We start from the raw sequence: 13,009 nt of genomic DNA, 5'->3' as shown, positions 1-13,009 counted from the left end.
CTACTGCTTGATGTTTACGGCCACCCGGAACAAGGCTACTATGGTCCAGACATGTGATCCATCAGAAGACTCATTGATTGGATAGATGACATCAGAACGATAGTGTTTCTTCAGACCCCCAGCTTCAGTTTGGTTAATTGGCATCCGTCCCCATATATATCTTTTACTAGCTATAGATCCATACCGTTTATTGAAGATCCAGGTAACGGCCAAAGTAAAGGAAACACTAACATCGTGTCTTTTTAATAGAGGGTGTTGGGTCCCCACCAGCCAGAACAGCGCCGACGCACCATGACATAGATACTACAAGTGTCTGGGACTCTATTGGAGGGATGTGACGCCATTCTTCTACGAGGAAAGTCCACCGTTTGGTGTTTCTTTGTTGGCGGTGGTGGAAAACGTCTCGGGCGCCGCTCCAGAATCTCCCGTAGGTGTTCGATCGGGCTGAGATCGTGGTATATGGGTTTTATCGTTTTAATACTCCAATTATTCAGTGACCTCTCTAGCCCTGTGGATGGGTTCATTGTCATCCTATGGAGGGCATGGTCATGGTAGCCAAAATAATGGCCAATGCCTAGCATTTCCCCCCCGTGACCCTAAGCATGATGGGATGTTAATTGCTTAATTAATTTGGGAACAACACCTGTGTGGAAGCACCTGCTTTCAATATACTTTGTATCCCCTCATTTACTCAGGTGTTTTGGCAGTTACCTGTAGCCAGCATGCCACTGTTACTTCCCGACTTCAGGTCTGTGTGTTATCCAGTTGTTACTGTAATACGACGTCACTAATGTCTCCTCCTCGGTTCATTCAAAGCGCTTGTCCACCGTCTTCAGTAACACACCAGGGGTATTTAATAACCAAGTTCTCATTCACTTCTCTTTCTGTTAGAGAACTTGTAAAATACCTTTACTAAAGGGCTCTGTTCAATCTGCATCGTCGAGGTTCAGATTTACAAGGTGATTGAAATAATATAAAGACAACGTTCCCCGCTTTATCGGAAGACTTGTGCAGCTTTTACCGGGAATCATGTCGTCGGCTCAACCGGAGAGACTTCATTCCCGGTAAGCGCTGCACATGTCGTCGGCTCAACCGGAGAGACTTCATTCCCGGTAAGCGCTGCACATGTCGTCGGCTCAACCGGAGAGACTTCATTCCCGGTAAGCGCTGCACATGTCGTCGGCTCAACCTTACTGTACATTAATCTGAACTGTGTAGTACTCTGTAGTACTGATTACTGTACATTAATCTGAACTATGTAGTACTCTGTAGTACTGATTACTGTACATTCATCTGAACTGTGTAGTACTCTGTAGTACTGATTACTGTACATTCATCTGAACTGTGTAGTACTCTGTAGTACTGATTACTGTACATTCATCTGAACTGTGTAGTACTCTGTAGTACTGATTACTGTACATTGATTACGTTAAAGGCCCAGTGCAGATTTTTCTTTGTTCTGTATATATATTTCCACACTGAGGTTGGATTAATATTGTGATAATGATAATGCTCTTTTAGTGTAAGAGCTGATTGGAAAGACCGCCCACTTGAAATTCCAGCCTGTTTTTGTTTTGGTGGGATGGAGTTTTGACCTAGTAAATAAGTTATTAGACCTGAAATGAGAGTTTCAAACCTCTGCCAATAGTTTTCCCCTCCCCACTCAGACCCTCTCTGCCAATAGTTTTCAATGTTCCCCTCCCCACTCAGACCCTCTGCCAATAACAGCTAGGTTCCCTCCCCACTCAGACCCTCTCTGCCAATAACACTCACACCACTCCTAGACAGTCCTTGCAAAATTCTTGCTTGAGCAATTGCTCTTTGCTAAGAAGATTTTTTTTAACCATTTTTAATTCAAAAACAATCAGTTAGGTACTCCATTGTTACCCTGAACTGATGTTGACATTGCCTTACAACCTTACATCTATCTATGTTCTCTTTTGTAAAAAAAAATGACTGGTAAATGTAACATATTGACATACCTTTCAATCCCACAAAACCCATCACTGAGGTGTACTTATTCATGGCAGTATAAAGGCTGTGAGTTCCCCGTTTTAATTCTGACAAACCTTGTATAGCAAAAGTTAGCATCGTACAGAGGTCGTATTTTCTAAAAGAAAATAATGCATTCAAATATTACCCCTCTTGTATATTTTGTATACGTCTTTTTTAAATATATTTTATTTGAGTAAGACAGTTTTTTAAATTGTATTATTGCACGGCATCTCATGTTATTAGTTGTCTCAATTCAGGAGGGGAAACTACGATAGGCAGTTTGGGTATGCTGTACGTGGATGATCAGTTTGGGGATGATCAGTTTGGGTATGCTGTACGTGGATGATCAGTTTGGGGATGATCAGTTTGGGTATGCTGTACGTGGATGATCAGTTTGGGGATGATCAGTTTGGGTATGCCGTACGTGGATGATCAGTTTGGGTATGCCGTACGTGGATGATCGGTTTGGGTATGCTGTACGTGGATGATCAGTTTGGGTATGCTGTACGTGGATGATCAGTTTGGGTATGCTGTACGTGGATGATCAGTTTGGGTATGCTGTACGTGGATGATCAGTTTGGGTATGCTGTCCGTGGATGATCAGTTTGGGGATGATCAGTTTGGGTATGCTGTACGTGGATGATCAGTTTGGGTATGCTGTCCGTGGATGATCAGTTTGGGGATGATCAGTTTGGGTATGCTGTCCGTGGATGATCAGTTTGGGGATGATCAGTTTGGGTATGCTGTACGTGGATGATCAGTTTGGGTATGCTGTACGTGGATGATCAGTTTGGGTATGCTGTCCGTGGATGATCAGTTTGGGGATGATCAGTTTGGGTATGCTGTACGTTGATGATCAGTTTGGGTATGCTGTACGTGGATGATCAGTTTGGGTATGCTGTACGTGGATGATCAGTTTGGGTATGCTGTACGTGGATGATCAGTTTGGGTATGCCGTCCGTGGATGATCAGTTTGGGTATGCCGTCCGTGGATGATCAGTTTGGGTATGCCATACGTGGACGATCAGTTTGGGTATGCCGTCCGTGGATGATCAGTTTGGGGATGATCAGTTTTGGTATGCTGTACGTGGATGATCAGTTTGGGGATGATCAGTTTGGGTATGCTGTACGTGGATGATCAGTTTGGGTATGCTGTACGTGGATGATCAGTTTGGGGATGATCAGTTTGGGTATGCTGTACGTGGATGGTCAGTTTGGGTATGCTGTACGTGGATGATCAGTTTGGGTATGCTGTACGTGGGTGATCAGTTTGGGTATGCTGTACGTGGATGATCAGTTTGGGGATGATCAGTTTGGGTATGCTGTACGTGGATGGTCAGTTTGGGTATGCTGTACGTGGATGATCAGTTTGGGGATGATCAGTTTGGGTATGCTGTACGTGGATGATCAGTTTGGGTATGCTGTACGTGGATGATCAGTTTGGGTATGCTGTACGTGGATGATCAGTTTGGGTATGCTGTACGTGGAGGATCAGTTTGGGTATGCTGTACGTGGATGATCAGTTTGGGTATGCCGTCCGTGGATGATCAGTTTGGGTATGATCAGTTTGGGTATGCCGTCCGTGGATGATCAGTTTGGGTATGCCGTCCGTGGATGATCAGTTTGGGTATGCTGTACGTGGATGATCGTACCTAAAGCTACTCAGATATATGCTCTTCTCCTCAGCTGAAGCAAAGCAGAGGTCAAGCCTCAAATGACCTACACGATTTTCTTCGTAAGGCATTTAATATTTTGTAGTGCATACATTGCACAATTTTCTTCATTATGCATTTAATACAAGGCTCCATTTTGTTTGTGTACATTACACCATTTCTTTCGTAATGCATTTTATACGAGGCTATGTAGAATTTTATGGGTTGCCAGATTGGAGAAAAAGTACACGTTTTTGTTTTTGTTTTTGGTGTCGATGAAGGTGTTTGATTGGGGAATGGAGATACATTTTTATGATGGGGAATGTATAATGTTCACAAACACACTCACTTTGTTTGTACGCATGTTATAGCCAACTCTTGACTTTTTGTATGAATTATTTTTTTAATAGAATGTTTGTATCTAGTTGTCATGTATCCATTATCTTTAACTGGTTAAATGTTTGTATCTAGTTGTCATGTATCCATTATCTTTAACTGGTTAAATGTTTGTATCTAGTTGTCATGTATCCATTATCTTTAACTGGTTAAATGTTTGTAGTTTGTATGTTTCAGTAGTGATTAACATGGTTAAATAGTCACTGCTTCATTTAGCTTTTGGTATATTTAGCGTTCTATACAGTCTGTATTTCACTGAAGAAAGCAATGCAATAAATGGTAAGAAATGCTCAGTCTGAAGCCATTCGGATGTGGGTTTCACAGCCCGATAATACAGGGATGTGGGTTTCACAGCCCGATAATACAGGGATGTGGGTTTTAATACAGGGATGTGGGTTTCACAGCCCGATAATACAGGGATGTGGGTTTTAATACAGGGATGTGGGTTTCACAGCCCGATAATACAGGGATGTGGGTTTCACAGCCCGATAATACAGGGATGTGGGTTTTAATACAGGGATGTGGGTTTCACAGCTCGATAATACAGGGATGTGGGTTTCACAGCCCGATAATACAGGGATGTGGGTTTTAATACAGGGATGTGGGTTTTAATACAGGGATGTGGGTTTTAATACAGGGATGTGGGTTTCACAGCCCGATAATATGGATGTGGGTTTCACAGCCCGATAATACAGGGATGTGGGTTTCACAGCCTGATAATACAGGGATGTGGGTTTTAATACAGGGATGTGGGTTTCACAGCTCGATAATACAGGGATGTGGGTTTCACAGCCCGATAATACAGGGATGTGGGTTTCACAGCCCGATAATACAGGGATGTGGGTTTCACAGCCCGATAATACAGGGATGTGGGTTTCACAGCCCGATAATACAGGGATGTGGGTTTCACAGCCCGATAATACAGGGATGTGGGTTTCACAGCCCGATAATACAGGGATGTGGGTTTCACAGCCCGATAATACAGGGATGTGGGTTTCACAGCCCGATAATACAGATGCAAGTTATATCACCTTAAGGGTTTATTTTGTAACCTCTGGGGAATAACATGTTGTGGTATAGGAGAGTCTGACATACAGTGGGGCAAAAAAGTATTTAGTCAGCCACCAATTGTGCAAGTTCTCCCACGTAAAAAGATGGGAGAGGCCTGTAATTTTCATCATAGGTACACTTCAACTATGACAGACAAAATGAGGGGGAAAAAATCCAGAACAAATATTAATTTGATAAATATGACTCGTCCAGTAGTCCAACAAAACAGGCCCTGTTTAGAAGTCCAGACAGTTGTAGTCCAACAGAACCGGCACTGTTTAGAAGTCCAGACAGTTGTAGTCCAACAGAACAGGCCCTGTTTAGAAGTCCAGACAGTTGTAGTCCAACAGAACCGGTCCTGTTTAGAAGTCCAGACAGTTGTAGTCCAACAGAACAGGCCCTGTTTAGAAGTCCAGACAGTTGTAGTCCAACAGAACAGGCCCTGTTTAGAAGTCCAGACAGTTGTAGTCCAACAGAACAGGCCCTGTTTAGAAGTCCAGACAGTTTTAGAGAAAGCGTACAAATTGCATCTAATTTTTGTTTCAGTATCTGCCAGTGGGACTGAAGAATAAGATTAACTGTGATCGAAACAAACATTTTTTATTTTATACCTGAGCTGTCAGTTTTAATCTTGTTTATATTAATACTCTATTAGCTGGTAGTTGGTCATTTATTACCCAAGGTCAAATCTGACATGCGCCAAACTGCAGATAGGTGGCGCCACCGTATCAGGAAGTGACACAAATCCATGTTGATTTTAAGGTCAAAAGAAAATAAAGACGGCATTGGAAAGGTCAATCAGGCCATGTTGGACACGGCCCAACAAACCCATGTAGGTTGTGCTTCTACCATGACAATGGGACTGTTTCAGGTCATTTCCATGTTGGACACGGCCCAACGGACACGGCCCAACAAACCCATGTAGGTTGTGCTTCTACCATGACAATGGGACTGTTTCAGGTCATTTCCATGTTGGACACGGCCCAACAAACCCATGTAGGTTGTGCTTCTACCATGACAATGGGACTGTTTCAGGTCATTTCCATGTTGGACACGGCCCAACAAACAAATGCTCACCTTTTTATATTCCCTAGCTGACATCATAATGTTTGGAGAACAATAGACTCAGCTATTAGAAATATCACATAGACAGACCATCATTACTGTTCTAGCAGGCTGATAGGCTGATGGTTCTAATTAAGATGCTGATAGGCTGATGGTTCTAATTAAGCTGCTGATAGGCTGATGGTTCTAATTAAGCTGCTGATAGGCTGATGGTTCTAATTAAGCTGCTGATAGGCTGATGGTTCTAATTAAGATGCTGATAGGCTGATGGTTCTAATTAAGCTGCTGATGGTTCTAATTAAGCTGCTGATAGGCATTGTTAAAATGGTCATGTTAAAAGCTTAGCACAGAATATTTTTGACCTCCTTTAATTATTCATACCTCCTCAATTCCCAACTTGGAAGACAAAACACAACTTTTTTAAATGTATGTTTTATTTTACCTTTATCTAACGAGGCAAGTCAGTTAAGAGCATATTCTTATTTTCAATGACGGCCTAGGAACAGTGGGTTAACTGGTCTAGGAACAGTGGGTTAACTGGTCTAGGAACAGTGGGTTAACTGGTCTAGGAACAGTGGGTTAACTGGTCTAGGAACAGTGGGTTAACTGCTCTAGGAACAGTGGGTTAACTGGTCTAGGAACAGTGGGTTAACTGGTCTAGGAACAGTGGGTTAACTGCCTGTTCAGGGGCAGAAGGACAGATTTGTACCTTGTCAGCTGGGGGATTCCAACGCTCTTACTACTAGGCTACCTGCCTCCTCTAACCACTAGGCTACCTGCCTCCTCTAACCACTAGGCTACCTGCCTCCTCTAACCACTAGGCTACCTCCCTCCTCTAACCACAAGGCTACCTGCCTCCTCTAACCACTAGGCTACCTGCCTCCTCTAACCACTAGGCTACCTGCCTCCTCTAACCACTAGGCTACCTGCCTCCTCTAACCACTAGGCTACCTGCCTCCTCTAACCACTAGGCTACCTCCCTCCTCTAACCACTAGGCTACCTCCCTCCTCTAACCACTAGGCTACCTCCCTCCTCTAACCACTAGGCTACCTCCCTCCTCTAACCACTAGACTACCTGCCTCCTCTAACCACTAGGCTACCTGCCTCCTCTAACCACTAGGCTACCTGCCTCCTCTAACCACCAGGCTACCTGCCTCCTCTAACCACCAGGCTACCTGCCTCCTCTAACCACTAGGCTACCTGCCTCCTCGAACCACTAGGCTACCTGCCTCCTCGAACCACTAGGCTACCTGCCTCCTCGAACCACTAGGCTACCTGCCTCCTCTAACCACTAGGCTACCTGCCTCCTCTAACCACTAGGCTACCTGCCTCCTCTAACCACTAGGCTACCTGCCTCCTCTAACCACTAGGCTACCTGCCTCCTCTAACCACTAGGATACCTGCCTCCTCTAACCACTAGGCTACCTGCTGCCCCGTTCCAAATGTCTACGTCTCGTTGCAGGGGGCGGCACTTTGGAGTGGACACTTTGGAGTGGGCACTTTGGAGTGGGCACTTTGGAGTGGACACCCACCTGTCTCAATCAATGAGAGAAGATTTTAAATAGACCAAGATGGTGGCATACACATTGTTGGATAACTGCATTTTTCACGCATCATGTTCAAAACCATGTATAAGTGATTTAGTTGAGCTTCACAATCAATTTGAAATACATTTCAATGTTTTGAACGTGAGGCGCGTGAAAAAATGCTAATATCGGTACCAGGACTTTAATTGGATTTACGTCCACAAATGCTAAAACGTTAGCATTTGTAAACCGTGCCAGAGAAACTAAAGCATGGATTGCTGTCCTACCTCCATAGACTGCTTACAGGGTGAGGGTTTGAGTGGTATTGTGATGTCATTACGGGGTATTGTGATGTATTGTGATGTCATTACGGGGTATTGTGATGTCATTATGGGGTGTGAAACCCACACCGACTTACAATAACTTATTCCTCTAAATATAAACTATTCTCATAGGCTACACATTTGACCACAAAAGCAAGACATTTAAAATAATAATAATAATTTTAATCTGTGAAATCGTACAAACCGTTTACAGGATTAAAAAGCATTTGTAAAAAAAAATTGCATGATTTTTATCCAAAATAGATTTAATTTTTGGGAGAAAAAAAATATATGTTTTTGCAAGATATGTATACTGCAGTAGCTGGCATAATTCCACTGCTACACACATGCATATTCTATCCCATTTCTAAATGCAATGTCTGTCAGTCTTACTGTGCCACAAATATATGCATGATTGTCACTGGTTGGCTGTGAATGTCAAACAAAAATGCAGTATAAATTCATCAGGTCGAACGTGTTCTGTCTTCAACTGAAGCCAAGTAGCGTTATATGATGTCGTCGTAGCTCCATAGTGTGAATAGGCTCATTCATTGTATACAATTGTTACAGGATCACCTCTGTAAATGGAAAAACAATTTCTTACAAACACCCAGGGGCTCTACATGATTCAGAATTTGACCTACATGCCGGTAACGATACGTTAGGAACGGTCCGGTCCGTTTCTAACGGTAACGATACGTTTCTAACGGTAACGATACGTTTCTAACGGTAACGGTCCGTTTCTCCTTATTCCTCTTCAGATGATCATTGCACAATAAAGTGTCCGTATGAGCTTGTTTTCGTAACAACAACCCTGGGATCTGGGAAGCCACAATGGCTTTTTATTGGCTCCTGAAAGGAGGGGGCGGGGCTGCAGGGGGGCGGGGCTGCACGAGCCACGGATCCCCCGTTATTGAACTCATCATAGGTCTTATTCCATGCGTTGTGTTCTGATCCCAAATGGCACCCTACTCCCTTACTAGTGCACTACTATATGGGCCCTGGACAACAGTAGTGCACTAAATAGGGCGTAGGGTGCCATTTGGGACACCCCCTATTATATTATATTATCATTCCCTGGTTGCTGGTACTCGGTCTGTCATTGATGTTCATACTGTCGTTTCTCCCTGGTTGCTGGTACTCAGTCTGTCATTGATGTTCATACTGTCGTTTCTCCCTCGTTGCTGGTACTCGGTCTGTCATTGATGTTCATACTGTCGTTTCTCCCTCGTTGCTGGTACTCAGTCTCTTATAGAACCTGCGCCATGACTGCAGTGTTTTGCCTGACCATATCCAAAACCCGGAGGTGATGCCGACAATCAAAGTCATCAAATACTTGATCATGAAGACAGTAAAGTCTGGGGTCATGAGCGCAAAATTGTTTGGTGGACAAGGCACAGCGAACCTTTTACAGTTCTGTGTGTGCCAAGTTTTCTCCCACTGTTCACGGAACGCCTGCTCGTAGAAGTAACAGGCTATGATGATCGTAGCAGGAACGGTGTAGAGGACGCTGAACACTCCGATCCGAACCATAAGCTTCTCCAGCTTCTCCGTCTTGGTTCCGTCGTGTTTCATGATAGTTCTGATCCGGAACAGAGAGACAAATCCCGCGAGAAGGAACGACGTCCCTATGAACAAGTAGACAAAAAGAGGTCCCAGAACAAAACCACGCAAGGAATCCACACTGTTGATGCCCACATAACACACCCCTGTGAGTAGATCTCCATCCACCTGTCCCATGGCCAGGATGGTAATCGTTTTAACAGCGGGTACAGCCCAGGCAGCGAGGTGGAAATACGGAGAGTTGGCCTCAATGGCTTCGTGCCCCCACTTCATACCGGCAGAGAGGAACCATGTGAAGGACAGAATCACCCACCATATAGAGCTGGCCATGCCGAAGAAATACACAACCATAAAGAGAATCGTACAGCCCTCTTTCTTAGTTCCCTGAGCTACAGTCTTATAACCAGTATCCTTGAATTGATCAATACACACCACTTTATCCTCTAAGATGAACCCGGCGGCGTAGGCAGTGGCCACCATGAAGTAACAGCCGGAGAGGAAGATGATAGGCCTCTCCGGGTAGCAGAACCGTCTCATGTCCACTAGATAGGTCAGCACTGTGAACAGGGTGCTCACACAGCACAGAATGGACCAGATCCCGACCCAGAGCCGGCCAAACTTCACCTCCTCCTCCCGAAAATACATCAACCCGTTGGGCTTGGTGGGCTCGCAAGGCGCGCCGCAGTCCTTAACCCCCATAAAATAGTAGTTCAGATAGTTGGGCACCTGCAGTTGTAGCGGGCAGGAGAACTCCTGTTGCTGGCTCGGTCGACCAATATTGGGGGGTAGAGTCATGAGCTCAGGAAGGTAGGGTGTTGGGTACGAGGTGGGGCTACCGGTGTCCGAGGTGTTTTGACCCACACAGATCTCTCCCGCTCCGTGGACGGGGAAGTTCTCACAGCGGAGCCTCTCCGGCCACTGAAAACCGAACTTATTCATCAGGGCCTCGCAGCCTTGTCTCGCCCGCTCACACAGGGACCTGCACGGCGGGATAGCCTGCTCGAGGACCGTACAGACCGGCGCGTACATAGAACACAGGAAGAACTTCAGGTCCATGGAACACTGGACCTTGACGAGCGGGTAGAACTGGTGCACCTCAAGCCCGGCGTCTTCCTGGTTCGTGTGACCGAGGAGATTCGGCATGATGGTCTGGTTATAGGCGATGTCCGTACAGAGGGGTATGGAGATGGGCTGGCAGAAGCCGTGTTCGGGTATAGAGATGCCCTTCTCACCGTGGTACTGGCCTGAACACAACGGGAAAAGCGCACACAAGATCACCAGCGCACAACGCGCCGTACCTGCCCAATGAGCCGATTCCACCATAGTTCAAATAAAAAACATTGAATAAAATCCTAAATGTCAAAAATGTTCCTTTTCAAAAACTCGAGTTTCATATATACCAGAAAAATGATCTTTACATAGAAAACGGTTTTCGCTTTTCTGTCTCGAGCCTAAACTGCTTGTACAAGTTCACAAAACCGTGCGCATGGTCTCCGTCTTCTCATGACTTCTTGGTCTCAGGTCTTTGTAAATAGCTGTAGAAAAAGGTACTCATTTGCGTTATAAAAATGTACTCCTTTGCGTTTCCTTCTCGGGATCAACAGCTTAAAAAGTAATTCGCTGTCTCCTTAGTTAAAATGAAGGTTCTACAGCGCGCATCTCATCGCTTGTGTTGGAGATCGTTACGCATGTAAATGTATTAAATATTGTTAAATTAAAGTTGCAGTTTTCTTATCGTGCACACTTGTCCATAGCGTTGCCTTGCTGGACACTACAAAGTTGGAGCTGTGGCACACAAAAGAGCACACGATGATGTGACGTCGGTTTCTAGTTACCCCTCATTCACAAGCCACAATGTAAGGGCGGGGCGCCTGAAAACCATGGGGTCTCCCGACGAATCACAGGGTTTGTTTTCCTTTGGTTGTTTAATAACTTTTTTATCCCCTTGTTTTTTTTCTTTCTACGATTTCTTTTTATTTTATTTTATTAATCTTAAAAAAGCCCATTCCTGAAATATTTTTGGTGCATAATCTCAAATCGAAATCTAATTTTATTTGTCACTTGCTTCATAGACAACAAATGTAGATTTAACAGTGAAATTAAGCTGATTTATGGGTCCATTTACAACAGAGTTAAAGATGAGACATTAAAATGCAAATAGATAACATGGTTATATACAGGGAGTACCAGGTAATAACATGGTTATATACAGGGAGTACCAGGTAATAACATGACTATATACAGGGAGGTAATAACATGGCTATATACAGGGAGTACCAGGTATTAACATGGCTATATACAGGGATTACGAGGTAATAACATGGTTATATACAGGAAGTACCAGGTAGTAACATGACTATATACAGGGAGTACCAGGTAATAACATGGTTATATACAGGGAGTACCAGGTAATAACATGGCTATATACAGGGAGTACCAGGTAATAACATGGCTATATACAGGGAGTACCAGGTAGTAACATGGTTATATACAGGGAGTAGTCAATAACATGGCTATATACAGGAAGTAGAGATAACATGGCTATATACAGGGAGTAATCAATAACATGGCTATATACAGGGAGTAGTCAATAACATGGTTATATACAGGGAGAAGTCAATAACATGGTTATATACAGGAAGTACCAGGTAATAACATGGTTATATACAGGAAGTACCAGGTAATAACATGGCTATATACAGGGAGTACCAGGTAATAACATGGCTATATACATGTTGTACCAGGTAATAACATGGTTATATACAGGAAGTACCAGGTAATAACATGGTTATATACAGGGAGTACCAGGTAATAACATGGCTATATACTTAAATGTAAATGTAATATACAGGGAGTACCAGGTAATAACATGGCTATATACATGTTGTACCAGGTAATAACATGGTTATATACAGGAAGTACCAGGTAGTAACATGGTTATATACAGGAAGTACCAGGTAATAACATGGTTATATACAGGAAGTACCAGGTAATAACATGGTTATATACAGGGAGTACCAGGTAATAACATGACTATATACAGGGAGGTAATAACATGGCTATATACAGGGAGTACCAGGTATTAACATGGCTATATACAGGGATTACGAGGTAATAACATGGTTATATACAGGAAGTACCAGGTAGTAACATGACTATATACAGGGAGTACCAGGTAATAACATGGCTATATACAGGAAGTACCAGGTAATAAGATGGCTATATACAGGGAGTACCAGGTAATAACATGGCTATATACAGGGAGTACCAGGTAATAACATGGCTATATACAGGAAGTACCAGGTAGTAACATGACTATATACAGGGAGTACCAGGTAATAACATGGCTATATACAGGAAGTACCAGGTAGTAACATGACTATATACAGGGAGTACCAGGTAATAACATGGCTATATACAGGGAGTACCAGGTAGTAA

At 43.8% G+C, this 13,009-nt stretch overlaps 1 protein-coding gene across 1 annotated transcript; it reads right to left on the bottom strand.

Annotated features, from left to right (window-relative positions):
* Nucleotides 1-8,169: 8,169 nt before the first annotated feature.
* On the bottom strand, nt 8,170-11,371 carry fzd7a (frizzled class receptor 7a). Its single transcript, XM_029650207.2, has one exon. The coding sequence runs from the start codon at nt 10,892-10,894 to the stop codon at nt 9,218-9,220; it is 1,677 nt and encodes a 558-aa protein (XP_029506067.1). The 5' UTR covers nt 10,895-11,371; the 3' UTR covers nt 8,170-9,217.
* Between the last annotated feature and the right edge of the window lie 1,638 nt (nt 11,372-13,009).

The sequence above is a fragment of the Oncorhynchus nerka genome, linkage group LG1 (assembly GCF_034236695.1).
Source record: "Oncorhynchus nerka isolate Pitt River linkage group LG1, Oner_Uvic_2.0, whole genome shotgun sequence".
Taxonomy (NCBI): Eukaryota; Metazoa; Chordata; class Actinopteri; order Salmoniformes; family Salmonidae; genus Oncorhynchus; species Oncorhynchus nerka.
This window is presented reverse-complemented; position numbering and strand designations above follow the sequence as displayed.

Excerpts from the sequence above, each read along its gene's own strand:
- fzd7a (XM_029650207.2), bottom strand. The coding sequence starts at position 10,894 with ATGGTGGAATCGGCTCATTGGGCAGGTACGGCGCGTTGTGCGCTGGTG.